We start from the raw sequence: 15,622 nt of genomic DNA, 5'->3' as shown, positions 1-15,622 counted from the left end.
GCGGCGGAGGAATCCGCAAACATCGGATTACTCTGGTGTGGGAGGTTAGCGAGCCTGGTAAGCACCATCTCCTAGGATAGACAGACAGCGATTGACGGATGCTAGCTCACAAGGACTGGATATCTGACAAGATGACTCTGCTGTTTGCAGAGGACAGGAAGACTCTTGTGACTACCCTGGCCTTCCTCCTTGTTTCTCCTTTTCTTCACTGACACTTAGGTAGATTCTTCACTATTCTGTCTATATTACGAACCGCCCTATCGACAGTGGCCAGGCTCTGAGCTCTGAGCCGCGTTGTGATATATGCTATGGAGAGATGGATGTTCGCCAGATCTTAACAAGAGAGCTAGAACGGTGGCCAAGGAAAATCCTCACGGCCGGTAAGTGGCCTTGTGACAAAGACGAGCATATTCTTACCCTTGACTGTAGTTTCCGCAAACCCTACCGTTCGCGACCAGGTTCACAGCTATGCCGTCCAAGATAAGGAGCGAATTGCTTTCCAAGAGCTGGAGTTCCAGCCAGGAATGGAAAAGGGAGGGTTCTGGGCCCCAGCTCCAAGAAGCTTGAATCCCTGAGCACATCAGCCACTGTTCTGCAATGTTTCTATCCCTTCCTAATTTAGGCCCCTGGTGCTTGAAATACTTTCATCAGCCTGGTTCGGAGACCTTCTATAGAATAGTTTTAGTACATCTCTGCTGCGGCGTCTTTTCGCGTTGGTACTATGGGGTGTGGGCGATCTATTCGCGGGAAAAGTAGTCTCCCATAGAGATAGGAATCTATTCCGGGTTCACTAGCATCTTATCAAGGGGAAAGTAGCATGTAAAATTCGCAATTTGTTGTGTGATTACAGGACTGAAAATGAGATTGTTAAAAACACGCCGCAGACATTGTACCGTCGTAATATGACAGATTAACAGTCATTATGTGTATGATGTCATATTGTCAACAGCTCCTGGGCCAAGGAAGTCCCGTTCAAATTCGTCGGCACAGGTCAAAGCTACTTTGATATGCTCAAAACCAACCGTTCCTCCTTTGGCCAAGGCAAATGCAGCCCGAGCGATATTTTTGATCTAGATTGCCCTAGTCAGCTGTGGTGACCAAGATGATGCAGATACCTGATAACTTACCTGTCGCCCATTTGAACTTTTCCCCAACAATAACTCTAGCTCCTTTTCTGAGATCATTGCGCCAGCATTCTCTAACTGTTTTCTCCACACCCGTGTTTTCGCTTCCCTACTTAGTGGTTCATATTTGATACCAACGTGGATCCGGCTTTGCATTGCTGGATCAAGTGTGGTGTGACGGTTGGTGGTCAAAAACATAATCCCTTCAAAATACTCAAGTGAACGGAGAAATATGGAGACGAGGGCGTTGTGATGCAGACCATTGAGGCTACGATCGCTCAAGAAGACATCAGCCTCATCCAGAAGCAATATTGCGTTCCAGCGACGGACAAGGTCAAGGACGCGAGACAGATGTTCCTCTAGATTTTCTGCTTGGATTCCAAAATCACCAGCGCAGGTCTGTTTTTGTTAGAATGAGGCTGTACATCAGGGCTGGAAAGACAAACCGTGTAGAGTGGTCGCCCCAGAAAATCCGCAGTACTCTCTGCGGTCAATGTTTTGCCAGCTCCAGGAGGCCCGCTGGAACAGAAAAAAACTCCAAGTCAGATGTACCCTCAAATAGATTATATAGGTGTGAGTATTCTGCAGCTTACTAGAGCAGGAATACAAGGCCTCTCCCCTTCCCAACAATAATGTCATCAAAGAACGACTGCTCTGATCCAGGCTTGTGGCTCTCCACCATCGTCTGAATCATGTTTTTCTTGATTTCGGGAATCTCTAAGTGATCGAATGCCGATAGCTTATTCCCGTTAATGGGCTGTATACCCGAAACCGCGAACTCCGCTGTAGCTCATCGTCAGCCTAATTTAAATATTTGGAGAATTATCCATACTGACCCCATGTCTTTTTGTTGAGGCTGAAGCCTAGAACTGTCGGGCTGCAAAGAATATACTCTCTATCTGTCATGTTCTCAGTATCGAAGTTTCGAGGTTTCACCGTCTTCTGGTCCTTCTCTTTCTCATATGCATTATCAGAAAACAGAAAAACGTTAACCGTCGACTTTTCCTTGACGCGTGAAATTCCGTAGTTGGGGTTCTTTTCCTTGAAGGCTGAGGGATCAACCATTATACGGCCCGTCACCTGAAATTTAATGGAACTTTTCTTCGTCTTGATATGCGCAAGGCCGTTATATTCACAGTAAGTGACGCCCATGAGATTAACAAACTTGCGACCTCGCCCAACGAGTTCAGACTTGATTTTGTCTTTGCTGTTGTGGTATTGTAGCGGAAACACACCCAGTTCAGATATCTTCCTCGCGGATCGAAACTTAGAGATATGCAGTACTGCCGTCGTCTCGCCAAATGCTCTTCCATCGTAATCCAACGACCGACATTCAATTTCAAAGCAAATCCCACGGGGAGTATTTATCACCTCACCAGAGTCGTACACAAAGCACCGTGGCTGCTCTGCATAGGGATCGATCATAAAGATCAGCTCATTTGGCTTGAACAGGGCCCAGAGAAGCTCAAAAGTGATCTCTTGATGATCCACGAGAGGATTTAATCGATCTTTCAATGGAGCAAAGTGTTTGTTCAGAAAGTCAAGAAGCAGATATAGATGTTCACATGCAACTGATTGCGGATCAAGGTCCTTATAGTAATCCTCAAGTTCTGGTAGAAACCGGAAGAGGATGTTTGGCGACACCTAGTGATGTCAGATCGCTCTCTCAGCTGCAGAGAAGCATCTTACAGATGGCTTGTCTTCCCGTAAGCTGACAGCATTCACATTCAACAACACATGCCGAAGCACGTTGACCAGCTCGGGTGACTTGAAGTCAAGATAGGTCTTAAAATCCCTAGTCTCTGGGTCTTGATAAGGTTAGAATCTTTTCTTTGGTCAATTTCTTTACCACATACCGTGTCTACGTCGATTCACGAAAAGATACTCATCGTATTTATCGTTTGAATCTGAGGAAGCTCCAAAATCTTCCACAACCTCATAATCATGTTTCTTTTTGTTCCAGCTTGAAACAGTCAGCTTGACTTTCCCCGAGAATGCTCAACTTACATTTCATTCACTGTCTTGTACTCCATCTTTGACCCTCGGATCTTTTGCTTTTGCGACTTGTCTTCTTTTGCTTCTGTCGGGCCTGTGGTTGAGGCAGAAGCAGCTAATGCTTCCGTCAGAGGGTCCCTGGGCTCAGTAAAGGCCGGAGTGGGGATTGGAGCAGGAGAGGTGGGTAAAGCGGGAGCCTTGCCATTGGGCTTCAATGCTCCGGACATTGTGATATTCAACTGCTGATGCTGGGAAGTTAGATTTGATAAGGGATTTTACAATCACAGAATCATGAATGTCTGGTTATGGCCCTCCAGCAGTTCTGGGGATCATGCCGCCTTATATGCGATTCTTTCAGACGTTATTCCGGTCTTTTGCGGCCGTTGTCGCTTGGACCACGCGTACCGGAAGCGACCATCATCTCTCTCCCACTTGAGGTGCAGGAGATAATGCACAGGATACATGGTCTCGATCTTTTAGTTGTGTCTGACATGAAGCCTCTGGACGCGCTTCGTACAATCAAAGATAGGACTCTGCGCTATACCGCTTTTAGGCTAGTCACTATAACAAGGCTTTAATACCGGTAGACTTGTCAGAGTGTCATTTAGCCTCATAGGAGTGCCTGTTAAGTCAAACTTGAAGCAATGTGTAAAAGCTCAACCCTGTCTGCAAGGTGGGGTTCAATACCCAAGAGCGCAGATGACGTGTCCTGTCCAAGCCATATATGCCCCTATTTCTCGCGACTTTTCCTTTTGGCACAACTCGACAATAATCCTTGACTTGTCAGACTTTGCTTCACCATGTCTGTTGGTCTAGTTTTATCGCAACTTGAGACTCTGGTGTCCCGGATAGAACTGATGGGCACAAGACTTTCCAACAAGACGATTCGGCCCACAAGCAATCAGCGAGACCATTTCCAGGGACTGAGCGCGAGACTGAGAGCAGCCCTAGCAATCATCGATATTAGGATTGGAGAGCTGCTCAGTCCAACTGACAAAGAAATCGGGCTTGCTAATCAAGTTCGATCCGCAAAGATTTACGTGTCAATAACATCACCAATACTGACGCTTCTTAGAAGGAATCTTGCTCTCATTTTCACGGGTCCAACACCATCCAATCTAGATTCTGCTCATGTCCAAGCAAGAAAGAAACAGACTAGGACGAGATGCGAGACACTTCGTAAACAAAATACTCACCTTATTCTGATGTGGGCAATGACGATCCCCCCCTCAACGTGGAAATCATCTGCTGGGATGACTGACTCTACTTTCTATTTTCTCGTTGAGGAGCTGGAGACGGAGCGAATGATACGAATTTCATCTCAGCTACTAGAATCCTTGCGGTCTATGGCAAAGGACGAACCGTTAACTACATGTGGAGCCTTTCATACGTTTGTTGTGGATGTATCGAAATTAATAACCCCCGACGAAGACGTGCCAGTGAGGGTTACATATGTTTAGGAGCTCCACAGGTGGAAGGGACTGGTACCAAAACGCAGGAGCAAGGTGCGCTTGACATCCCATTTGATGTCATCAAAAGTTAACGAAGTTAAGGTATCAACGAGGCGCACACAAACATTCTAACTGCTAAGAATGTGCTGGCGATACAATATGGAAGGCGTAAGCAGCGCTTAACTATATTTTAATATAAGACGAAGGCTAACAATATACGGTAGAAATTGACTATAGATGTTCAGGAGTACCAATCAATAAGCTTCCACTTTTGAGTGAGCGGCTCCTCGAAGCAATCCAAAGCAGCTATCAGTGGAACTGGGAACGCACTGTCGGGGGAGCTGACACAACCGATTGTCTAAACGCCCTAGTTCCCAAGAATCGAAGCCAGGATATTTCGATCACGCTGTCAGTCGGTCACGAAAACGGGGTTGAGTTGATCGAGGAGCTAGCAGCTATTCGCGTGTAAACCTGACCGTCGCTCCTATCACACGAACCCTATACCCAGCGGGGACACGTCCTGTCTCTTCCTTGGAAGGATCGTCGTGTTCCCAATATGGAGGAGTTTTCATGTCTGCGTTCGGGTCATAGACCATAATTGATTCCCCCCTTCCGATTATTTTCCTGTCATAGTCCACGCCCGGGAATAGCTTGATGTTTATATACTCCTCTTTTCCCGCCAGCGCTAGGGTCCCAACTGGCATCTAACCCACCAGTCAGCTCGTATTATAAACATGAGACGTAAACCGACCTCCTCCGGCATTTTCTAATCGCTATTGTAGACGATACTTTGCAGCACAGATATCGCTGGCTAATCTGCCGTATTAACTGGTGAGAAAAATAATACGGTGACATGATATTCAAACTCACTTGGAGGATAGTGGTAGACTGATAATGAAAAAAAGTCGCCTGGACGATCTGAAATATAGATCTGATGGCAAGAGATATTTACTAACTACCGCGCTTTATATGGGACTGCTGGCCAAAGCCAAAAGGTTTTGAGGGGAACTTGGTGGGTATCTTGAGGCAGGCTGGTGGGGTGACATGTGACCAATGCTCAACTTGATCGGGCAGAAATTTTACAGTCTGCTCCGTAGGTTTCTCTCTAAAAAAGATCTCCGATTTAAAAGGCTAAGCAGACGGTATCTCTACGCGAACCATTGTATAATTTTAACTAAGGAATCTCCCTAAAGCAAATGTATCCACTATGTTTGCCAGATGAGACGTAATCTGCCCAACAATGACCGTTTCTCAAAAGCGGCCCCTGGATGTATAAATTTGACAGAATGGCCTGCACCCTGTAGGGTGCCTGCCAATCCTCACATTGGTGCCAGCCGCTATGCGGGGATGCATCCTTTGCATCAATTGCATTACGGAAAGACCCATAGAAAGAAGCATATAAGGATCCTTCATCTTGAGGTGGACAACCTCGCAACTGATTTTAAGACTGGATTTGCCCATCTTTTGAACCATCTCCTCTAGCGTATCGGAGCGGATCAACTATCTACCACAGGCGGCCCAAGTCCGCTGTCTGCACGCATCTCCCAAGTTCTCATTAACCACCACCCCTTGAGGGATTATTCAGCTGTATAAAGAGAGACTACGTCCAGAAAATGGACCTTATCACTCAACACAGAATAAAGAAGGAGGCGCAAGAATTTATTGCCTCCATTGATCAATCTGCTATCTGCGAGCTAGCAACATCATTCCATCCGGCGAAGAAGTGCTGTCGAATATTTGATGAAGTGAAGAAAGGCGGGTTCAATGTCTGCTTTCCAGTCGAATTTATGGATTCACCGGGTGAGAGATGGATGGTCCGAATCCCGATTCTGCCACGCTTGGCTTTTCCAGAGGAAAAGCTACGCGGTGAAATTGCTACAATGAAGTGAGTCAGGCTGTCCTTTTATCTGTCAATGCAGTTTTAAATATGCACCTAGACATTTCTTGTGGCTAACATAAACCAACCATAGATTCATCGCGGAAAAAACTACAATACCTATCCCCTGCTTACATGGATATTCAATTAAACAAGACAATCCACTTGGCCTCCCATTTATGCTGCTGGATTATGTGGAAGGAAGGTCGCTCTTCACTGTGGATATTCGCAAGCTTCCAGATCGCGAACGGTGTGAATTTTTCAGCAAACTTGGTGATATCTATATCCAGCTGTTCCAGCACCAGTTTGACCGGATTGGTGCTCTGACCTTGGATGCGGATGACGAGCATTGGATTTTTGATCACAATCGACCACTTTCAGTATTAATGAACGACCAGACCCTTGCAGGAATTGAGCCATGCCACTGGATAGCACCCAGTCAAACATTTCATTCGACCATAGATTATGCCTATACAATACACCAGGCTTTGCTTGACGACTTTCATCAGCGGAGAGACAGTATTATAGGCAAAGATGATGCCTGCTCATACATCTACAGCTTGCACAAACTCCGTCAATTTTTGATGGAGTGGGTAAAGCCTGAATACAACCATGGCCCGTTCATTTTGATGCATGGTGATCTACGGTCTGCTAACATACTTGTTGATGATGACCTAAATATTGTCTCTGTGTTGGACTGGGAATGGAGCCACACCATCCCTGTGCAGATGTTTATTCCTCCGTCCTGGCTTGATGGCCTTGAGTTGGTAGGAAGCGCAAAAATGCCCCACCGACTGCTCTATGAAAGCATGCTGTTTACTTTGGAAATGGAAACAAGACAACGTGAGAGTGAATATCATCCGGAGTGTCGGTATCTTGACAACCTCCCATTGGCCAAAATATGGAGGAAAACCCTCCGATCTCCTGACCTTTTTATCGCACACGGGCTCTTGCAACCCCTTTACCTTGGTAATCTGTACTGGTCTGTGCTTGAATATGATTATTATGGGAATGACCGAATTCATTTTGAAAAGAGAATGAATGATTTCTTCAGCCTAGAGATACACAAGCCAGAGTTGGAAGCAGTACAGCAGAAACTTCAAGAACTCGAAGGGTTTGAAGTAGAATGTGATATGCTTGGAATTGAAAGAGAGACACGAGAGACTGAAAAGAGTGGGAACAACCATTCAAACAATACCCTTGGGAAACCAAGTGCTGATTCACCTGCACCTTTGCATCGTCCAAGAACTAGCCTCAAAAGCCTTGTACTGAAACTCCCATGGCTAACCCAAACAATGACACATTCGCGCTGGGCATTTATCGGGACCACGCTCATTGCAGCTTGTTGTGTCATTATCATACATCAGCGGAAGTGATCGAGCGTATTCATTCAAGACTGCAAAAGCCGAATGGAGGATTCAATTGCGACAATTCTGTTGGTAGTATCGATAAAATCTTTCTGGTGCTGAGCTATCTCTTCGTCAATTGTGAGTGTCGTCACGCCTGTGCGGGCGCCCCGCGCGTTGCGGGCGCTTGTTGAGAGCTGTTCTAACTCATCGCGGCGCAGGTTGAGATCGTTTATGAAGCTATTAAGTTGGGCTAGGCGTGCTTTAAGTTGTTCGAGCTCCATTTTCTTCGCCTCCAGCTCAGCAATGACGTCTTGACCCAAGGTTGGCGTGGTCCCAGACATGTTGGAAGACTCAACGAGATCACCAGTAACTTGCGGCGTGGATTGGGTTTGTAACTAGCAACGCTATATAATCAGTTTTAATTTTCACTCAAGGGCTCTGCTCTTTGGTGGGATTTGCGGTAGAAATGGTGGGATTTATATATTCATGGCGTTACGGAGTACAGCAGATTCAAACTTGTCATCCACAGGATATCGTCGGAGGGGGAAATAAGGTGGGGGCACAATTTAGAGGGGAGCCAAAATATTGGTCAATCGAGAAAGGTGTTCGTGAGCAGGTTGAGGCAAATGCCTTCTCATCACTTCTTGGGACCTCTCATACTATTAAAATCCAAGTATTACTGTATAGCTCTCAACCAATAATTTCAATTTAGTTAACTAACTACGGAGTACGGAGTAGTTAACTAGTTATACTGACAGGAAGCACAGAAATCACATGATCCGTTCAATGGAAGGGCGTGCTTGGCAATTCTCCTGGCGCCGAGCACGCCGCCCCTTCAATTCATGGTGGGGCAATTGGGGGGAGGAAAATTGTTTCAAAAAGACAGAGCTTCTTGCGAACAAAGCACTCATATTTAGATCTGGACGTCCACTTGGGATTAACTCACATATAAAGGCACCTTCTGGTCACGTTCTGGCAGTGATTGACGCATGCAAGGCGGAAGCCACAATCTGGACTAGCCATCTGCATCTACCCCGTACAGTATGGAGATTCAGCCGAGCAACACGAACCAAAAAGACTCGGAAGTATGGAAAGCACTTCTCCAATGACACTCCATTCAGGTTACTAAATTTGACATAGAGGATAGTTGAGAAAGACTCTGTGACAGACGAGCCGAACACCGAGATCACAGAGGCGGCGAAGGCCGAAATCACACGTCTCACTCCATGGTTGGTATCTGCGGAATTCGCGGATAATGGCATTGCAAAAGGTTTATCACGGTATAAAAATGACCCGATATTGGATCAGAAATTTTCCGAATTAATCAGTGCCCTGGTATGCGAAACTTCGCTTGCTATGATATCAGTCTAATACATCTAGGATCAACAAAATCTATCTCGCAAATATTTACTCCGCATCGATGGCGAACATTCTCCATTTCGGCTACATAACCCTACCGACCATGTATCGTACCTATACCCGCTTCATATACCCCGTGGCGCTTCCCCGATAGCGTACGAGTGGTCAAGCGACTCAACTTTTCGAGAGCTGAACGTTGGGATGTTCGTGAAGTTCAATGAACCAATGTTCATTAAGGGGGAGTTTACTTTTCTCTTGATTTCTGTGGCCATGAAAGTCGCCAAAAAGGGCAAGGATGGTCCGGACCCAAACCAAGTCGATCGTTAAGCAAAGCGTCAGTGGGCTGGAGGAAGGGTTTGATTCCATAGAAGCATGTCATGACCGACTTTCTGTAAGCGAAGCATCAAAGTCAGTGAGATTAATATCGGTAAGGTCGTCGAGAAAGATATCGGTAAAGTCAAGATTGCCAAGATAGAGATCAGTAAAGTCAAGGTTGTCAAGATGGATATCGGTAGGGTCATGGCTATTGAGGTTGACATTAGTGTATGAAGCATCGCCGTTAAGGAAAGCATCGTTCGTTGGCGCTGTCAGAGCTTTTGGGTTTACAGCAGCTTGACCTGTAATTATTGTTAGCTTTTTCCATCATGATTCCCTCTTCTCTCAACCTACGTGGCACAATGCCCGCACTCATATCCTTGTTTTTGCCCCCGTTGACTCCGGGAGGGCTAGCTATTTTCGAGGGCGAGTCTAAAGGCTTCCTAAGATGGCTGGGAACAACAGCACTTTCAGATCTCAGTTGCTGAGTGCCATGCTCCTCATCTTCCGAACCTTCGGCATAAGCTATAAATTACGTTAGAAGGATTCAACTGCTGTTGGAAGATGGGTATGGAAAAGCGAACCTTGTGGATCCAATGTCATTGATGTGCCGGATTCGTGATTGGATTGAAAATTCGGTGTTGCCGAATCAATATTTCTGAGAGCTGATGAGGTTGCACTGCTATCATCCGTAGAGGGAACAATCTCGTTACCATTAGAGGCATTACCGTTCTGCCCATGATCCGTGGGGCTGAATGCCTGATGCCCAGTGGAAGCAGCAGGGCATGCGTTCGCATTTGTTTGAACATTAGGGACCCCAGTATCATTTATTAAAGAAAACCTTTGTTTAAGTAGTTTCTTTGAATGAGCTTGCTGTTCTGCCTTTCTTTTTCGTCGCCCTTCCTTTCCCATTTCTTTTCGTGCTTTAATCCATATCATCGATCGTTCATGTTTAAACTGTTCAATAATGACTTTCATGATGCTTTTTCCAGCCTGATCTGCACCCTCTCTGTCCTCCAAATCAACCATGTCCTGATAGTATGCCGAGACTTTTTGGATATCTGCTTTCGAGTGCAGGTACGTCTCATATCTAAGCTATCAGCGCTAGTAATTTCTTGCTGCAAGGTGAAACTTACATATATGGAGGCATGGAATTAAACATGTAAAAGAAGCAGCCATGACCAAGAATCTTTGCATAGAGACAATATGTAGCCCCCTTTTTATATTCAGATTGGACATTTGATATAACCGTTTGCCTCATCTTGAGGTCATCCTTCCCGAGGATGAAGTCAGCGAAGGCTTCCCTAATCTGCTCTGTAAAGGTGTTACTTTCATAAAGCGCCATAAATTGCTGGACAAGTTCATAAATTGCGAGAGCATGAAATGCGCGATGAATGCCATTCCATATCTTTATTCGTTCAAGGCTGTGATAGATGAAAGATATAATATTTCCAAATGTCTCCTTTGACTCTTTGACACCACCATTCCAAAAAAAAAGCGGATCCTTCGTAAACTTGGGAATAGCAACTAGAAGACCCTGAGGGGGATCAAAATCTTTTTTCTTCATCGCGAGAAATCGGCTCAATGCTTGCTCTCGGTTGAAAGCTTTCGAAGTTTTGCTTTTCTGTTTTTTAAAAGCTTCTTTTAGCGAGATGAAGACTTCAGGCAGCTCATCCTTATTTGACGCGACAAGTTCAACAATCTGGATGTGTAAGCTACTGGTAGTGCTTTAATTGTGGATATTTGCTTACTGATTTAATGAAATCAAGTTCATTAACCCTTCGTTCGTGAAGGTCTGTTGCGTTCTGTCGAACTCTTTGCCAAAATCCAGATTGCATAATGACAATCAGGCCGCAGGATGATGGTTTGAATTGGGATGTCAGAGTGTGACTGAGAAAAGGGGCTCCTCCGATTGGCACTAAGCCTTATCTGTAAAAATGTTCAGATGCGCATTTACGCTTTTTTACAAATTTGGCTAGGCGGTTAGAGAAGTTCCTCTTCATGACTCCACCATGAAAGTCATGCGACATTTTGCGGCTAAATGCTACGCTTGTTTTCACCAAATCCTTACATTGTTTATCAAAACAATTTTACCCTGTGGCGCAGCGAAGCATCCTGGTGCGTCAACCCTTTCCTAGCTGATGGTAGCAGGTGCTATCTTTTATTTCTTAGTGGGCGCAATGGCCGAGTATATAGACAACTTACAAGATCTCTCATTGAGGTGATAAATACTATTTTGCCATGGGATTCTCAACTTCCCCTTGCCTTTGCCCTCAACACCTGATGTTTGCCTTTTTGTTGCCTTTCTGCGTCGACTTGTTACAAGTTGTGCTTCCGCGGTGGCTGTGTCGATCAGCTTATACATGGCCCTGGTTGCTATGCTCTGCCTTAGCATCATCGGCCTCTGGTTAGAGCACCTGGCAGCATGCGTTGGAATACGCCACCGCCGCCCGGGTGAGAATCGATCGTTGTCTTCTGCAATGCCGAATCATAAGGCATCGCCAGATAAACTGGACAATAAAGGGTACACCAGCACTCCTTGCGTTTGATCTTCTGCAACACTTGTTGCAACTCCTAGCCAGTCGTTGGATTCCAATCATGTATTGACACTGTAGGCTTCAAATTACCCGAACGCTTACATACAACCGCTAATTCTACCAGGAAGCTGCGCCAGGACGATATATATCAAGGCCTTTCCCACTGTCTGTCCATAGCAACATATCCCTCTCCCACGTATGCCTCCTCAAGAGTCCGTCGGGATGATGTCCTTTCAACTCTGGGCTTTTTGGTCAATTTTGTAAGTCCCGACCTGAGCCAACGTTCGCCAGTCAGTAACCCCCCACAACTAACACTCGACTTCAAGTTGCTATCGATATGTCCGGCTTATTGTTAACCTCTGGGCGTATCACCGGCTTAAACCGATTCCCCCACCTGGCCCGCTGGGGCCTGCAGATGTAACGGTGGTCATCCCCTGCCTCAATATCAACCGGCAAAGGCTGGCAGAGACCCTGGAGTCGATTCGCAAGAATGGTCCGCGGAAACTCATTTTGGTAACTGTTAAGGAGGAGCAGGTTGTTGCCGAAGCAGTGATTGGGATGGTCGGGCTCTCTCAGGTTCAGGTAGTCACAGTGCAACAATGTGGTAAAAGAAGGCAGTTGGTGGCAGGAATTCAGCTTGTTGCAACTGATATCACTGTGCTCGCAGATGATGATGTTATCTGGGAATCTCCTCATCTTCTCAAATGGATACTCGCACCGTTCGGGAGAGAGAAGATGGGCGGAGTTGGCACATGCCAAGGTCTTCAGCATGGTCTGGTGCACGGCCTGTGCCAGCGCGTCTGGAGTTTCCTTGGGGCATTGTACCTTGAGCGAAGGAACTTTGACTGTGCTGCAGCAACATATATGGATGGAGGGACGCCATGCATGTCCGGGCGAACCGCCGCATATCGCTCTAAGATTCTGCAGGATCCCAAATTCCTTGAGGCCTTTGGGGGCGAAACTTGGCAGAGCAAACAACTCCAGCCTGATGACGATAATTTTATCACACATTGGCTGGATTCCCACTTCTGGGACATGCATTTTCAATATCATCCAGAAGCACTGGTTTTGACGACACTTAAGGATAATTGGGGGTATCTGAAACAGTGTCTCCGCTGGTCTCGAAGCAATTGGAGAAGCAACCTGCGCAGCTTAGTCTGCAAGCGGTTTATCTGGAGGTTAGTTCTGAATAAGATACAATAGCTCACAAACTAACCAGCCTTTAAACAGGAGACACGCCTACAGCACCTATGCTGTTTTTCTAACAACCCTTTCGCCGCCAGCATTCCTTGTTGAATCTGCATTAATATGGCTCTGCCACAGGGCAACGGAGAACGACATTGTCGCGCATCGATGGTCATTGCGGTTGCTCCTTCTTTGGATGTTTCTCACCAAGGTCATCAAATTCTTAGGATATTTCAAGCGAAACCCATCCGATATTGCCTTGATACCAATTTCCGTCTTGTTTGGCTATTTTCACGGTATTCTCAAGGTCTATGCGGCGTGTACACTTCATGTTGTAAGCTCTACGCTCCTCACTTGGCAAATGGCGCCTATGGACTAACTCGTTGTGGCTCAAGACGTCTTGGGGAACCCGAGACATGGTGACAAGAGAACCAAAGTTAGGGAATAATGATACTCCGAACCAACGAGCTCCTGACACCTTTGGGTCTTGGTGGCATTCTTTCAACGCAAAGGAGCGACTCACACCATGGCGCAGACGTACCATTTTCTTCTGGGTTCGTTATGTCAACCCTGATTAGTGTGTACCTGAAAGCTGCTAATTCCCCCTTGTAATTGCTCCAGACGAATGCCTGGCCAGCGGGACAACCAAGGCTCCAACTACGACTCCTTGGAGTTGGGCTGTGCTTGCTGGCTGAACGGGCTCTGAATGTTCTGATGCCATTGAGGGTTGGGCAGATGATGAGCAGACTAAGCAAATCAAGCAGTATGTTTCATTTTTCTCTTCTGTTAAGGTGTATTGGTTTTCTTGGGCTAACCATCAACAGACTTACCTGAGGAGATCTATCATCTTGCATTCCTTCACTTCCTTGAACCCGGATATTTAATCGCGAGTGTTAGGACATATCTGCTGCTTCCACTAGAGCATTATTGGGACCGCAGATTGAAAATTAATACCTTTGCCAAAGTCATGAGTCTCCCAAGTGAGTTTGATGAAGCTTGGGACCTCGCCACCCTGTCGGATGTGATATCGGATGTCGGCTGTTTTGAAGCAGTTATATCACTAACAATTTTTATGCTTATTCCCGTACTTTCCGATACTATTTTGACATTTACTTCTATATACTACCAACTTGGCAGCCGGGCAGCAGTGTCCTTTGCAGTGATCATGGGCTCCTATATCTTCCTCTCAGGAAAGCTCCGGTCCCAACAACATAATAGATGGAAGATATATCGTGATAGCATCAGAAGGGAAAAGGAGGCCTGTCGTGGCTCTATTTTTAACTGGCGTACAGTGATTTGCTTCGGCCGTCTGGAGCAGGAGATCACCCGGTTTCAAAACATCGTTGACGCCCGCTTGAATTCCAGTCAACATCCCGCTGCTCTTTCAATACTGAGAGGAGCATTACAATTCCTTGTTTATACAGCAGGTCCAGCTGGCTGTGTCATGATAACGCGCAACATGAGTGAGGTTGCAACAATGTTCATTTTCCTCGCGCGATTGCGAGAGCCTCTGGAAAACATGCAAAGCTTTCTGGATGCTATCCACTTGGAGCTTGCGAAGGTCGATTCGCTTATTGAAATCTCCGAGAAAGAAACATCAGTCTGTTATCAACGGCAGAAGGTGCTGTTAGTTAATCAGGGAAACACCCACTGGAGCATTGAGTTCAAGAGCGTGGACTTTTCTTACAATAAACAATGCCAAGTTCTTGAAGGATTGTCATTCAGGGTGCCGGGCGGCGAAACCATTGCATTTGTTGGAGAGTCTGGCAGTGGAAAATCAACCATCCTGAATCTCCTTCTGCAACTCCACTTCCCACAACGTGGCTCCATCCAAATTAACGAAAGCGATATTTCGGAGAGCCAAAAGGAAGGAATTACCTTTGTCCCCCAGAAACCTAGCTTCTTTAGTGACCGCAGCATTATGGAGAATCTCAAATACGCCAACTCCAATGTCGAGGACGCGGAGATATATAAGATCTGCCACTCATTGTTAATCCACGACCGGATACAACGATGCCCCGAAGGCTATAACACCCGGTACCAAGATGCTATGTTCTCGGGCGGAGAGCAGCAACGATTGGCCATCGCTCGTGCTTTAACCCGGGATGCGCGGGTTTTGCTTCTGGATGAACTTACAAACAGCCAGGATAACAGGACGGCCTCTTGTATCTTGGATGTGCTGAAATCACGGGCTAATGGTCGGACCACCATTTTAGTTTCGTAAGTCAGACTCAGTCCCTCTTGTTCTGTCCTCACTGACGTTCACTTAAGGCACAATCTCAGGGAGATTAAGAACGTTCATCAGATCTTCTTTCTCGATAAAGGGAGAGTGGTTGAGCAAGGGAAACATGAGGAACTTGTTGATTTGAAAGGTCACTACTACAAACTATGGTCGATCCAACAGCAGGCCGGCGAGTAAAAACTTGTTTGA

General features: G+C 46.1%; 6 protein-coding genes across 7 annotated transcripts; 4 read left to right on the top strand and 2 right to left on the bottom strand.

The window, feature by feature from the left end:
- Positions 1-920: 920 nt before the first annotated feature.
- On the bottom strand, positions 921-3,346 carry CIMG_08739 (uncharacterized protein; the record flags this gene model as incomplete). The annotated part of the gene is made up of 8 exons (XM_001241575.2): positions 921-1,070; positions 1,128-1,523; positions 1,571-1,643; positions 1,718-1,907; positions 1,961-2,768; positions 2,814-2,932; positions 2,981-3,087; positions 3,132-3,346. The coding sequence occupies 8 exons, from the start codon at positions 3,344-3,346 to the stop codon at positions 921-923; spliced, it is 2,058 nt and encodes a 685-aa protein (XP_001241576.2).
- Positions 3,347-3,774: 428 nt separating this feature from the next.
- Positions 3,775-5,284, top strand: CIMG_08740 (uncharacterized protein). Its single transcript, XM_001241576.2, has 4 exons — positions 3,775-4,558; positions 4,618-4,624; positions 4,673-4,738; positions 4,795-5,284. Exons 1-4 carry the CDS (start codon positions 3,920-3,922, stop codon positions 5,037-5,039), a joined length of 957 nt encoding a protein of 318 aa, XP_001241577.2. The 5' UTR covers positions 3,775-3,919; the 3' UTR covers positions 5,040-5,284.
- An 860-nt stretch (positions 5,285-6,144) lies between these two features.
- Positions 6,145-8,509, top strand: CIMG_08741. Of its 2 annotated transcripts, XM_004444917.1 has the most exons (3): positions 6,145-6,455; positions 6,541-7,933; positions 8,014-8,298. In XM_004444917.1, the coding sequence occupies exons 1-2, from the start codon at positions 6,184-6,186 to the stop codon at positions 7,820-7,822; spliced, it is 1,554 nt and encodes a 517-aa protein (XP_004444974.1). In that variant the 5' UTR covers positions 6,145-6,183; the 3' UTR covers positions 7,823-7,933; positions 8,014-8,298. The 2 variants fall into 2 exon arrangements, with proteins under 2 accessions (XP_004444974.1, XP_004444975.1); XM_004444918.1 differs by having other exon boundaries at positions 6,541-8,509.
- A 124-nt stretch (positions 8,510-8,633) lies between these two features.
- CIMG_12221 (uncharacterized protein) lies at positions 8,634-9,761 on the top strand. The gene is made up of 3 exons (XM_012358600.1): positions 8,634-8,880; positions 8,936-9,130; positions 9,176-9,761. Exons 1-3 carry the CDS (start codon positions 8,839-8,841, stop codon positions 9,479-9,481), a joined length of 543 nt encoding a protein of 180 aa, XP_012214023.1. The 5' UTR covers positions 8,634-8,838; the 3' UTR covers positions 9,482-9,761.
- CIMG_08742 (uncharacterized protein) lies at positions 9,530-11,307 on the bottom strand (the record flags this gene model as incomplete). Its single annotated transcript, XM_001241578.2, has 5 exons — positions 9,530-9,771; positions 9,824-9,994; positions 10,054-10,559; positions 10,606-11,171; positions 11,221-11,307. The coding sequence occupies 5 exons, from the start codon at positions 11,305-11,307 to the stop codon at positions 9,530-9,532; spliced, it is 1,572 nt and encodes a 523-aa protein (XP_001241579.2).
- Positions 11,308-11,699: 392 nt separating this feature from the next.
- CIMG_12222 (polysaccharide synthase Cps1) lies at positions 11,700-15,617 on the top strand. The gene is made up of 8 exons (XM_001241579.2): positions 11,700-12,080; positions 12,131-12,266; positions 12,333-13,184; positions 13,237-13,525; positions 13,587-13,745; positions 13,813-13,954; positions 14,016-15,411; positions 15,463-15,617. The coding sequence occupies exons 2-8, from the start codon at positions 12,205-12,207 to the stop codon at positions 15,608-15,610; spliced, it is 3,048 nt and encodes a 1,015-aa protein (XP_001241580.2). The 5' UTR covers positions 11,700-12,080; positions 12,131-12,204; the 3' UTR covers positions 15,611-15,617.
- The last annotated feature ends 5 nt before the right edge of the window (positions 15,618-15,622 follow it).

Source organism: Coccidioides immitis (genome assembly GCF_000149335.2).
Source record: "Coccidioides immitis RS genomic scaffold supercont3.3, whole genome shotgun sequence".
Classification (NCBI taxonomy): domain Eukaryota; kingdom Fungi; phylum Ascomycota; class Eurotiomycetes; order Onygenales; family Onygenaceae; genus Coccidioides; species Coccidioides immitis.
Note: the sequence above shows the minus strand (reverse complement) of the source record. Positions and strands in the feature narration are given on the sequence as shown.

Coding starts and splice junctions, on each gene's coding strand:
- CIMG_08740 (XM_001241576.2), top strand. CDS start 3,920: ATGTCTGTTGGTCTAGTTTTATCGCAACTTGAGACTCTGGTGTCCCGG. Junction 4,739..4,794: donor GGCGATACAATATGGAAGGC/GTAAGCAGCGCT, acceptor AATATACGGTAG/AAATTGACTATAGATGTTCA.
- CIMG_08741 (XM_004444918.1), top strand. CDS start 6,184: ATGGACCTTATCACTCAACACAGAATAAAGAAGGAGGCGCAAGAATTT. Junction 6,456..6,540: donor GGTGAAATTGCTACAATGAA/GTGAGTCAGGCT, acceptor AACCAACCATAG/ATTCATCGCGGAAAAAACTA.
- CIMG_12221 (XM_012358600.1), top strand. CDS start 8,839: ATGGAGATTCAGCCGAGCAACACGAACCAAAAAGACTCGGAA. Junction 8,881..8,935: donor CGAACCAAAAAGACTCGGAA/GTATGGAAAGCA, acceptor AATTTGACATAG/AGGATAGTTGAGAAAGACTC. Junction 9,131..9,175: donor CCGAATTAATCAGTGCCCTG/GTATGCGAAACT, acceptor TAATACATCTAG/GATCAACAAAATCTATCTCG.
- CIMG_12222 (XM_001241579.2), top strand. CDS start 12,205: ATGCCTCCTCAAGAGTCCGTCGGGATGATGTCCTTTCAACTCTGGGCT. Junction 12,267..12,332: donor TGGGCTTTTTGGTCAATTTT/GTAAGTCCCGAC, acceptor CTCGACTTCAAG/TTGCTATCGATATGTCCGGC. Junction 13,185..13,236: donor TGCAAGCGGTTTATCTGGAG/GTTAGTTCTGAA, acceptor GCCTTTAAACAG/GAGACACGCCTACAGCACCT.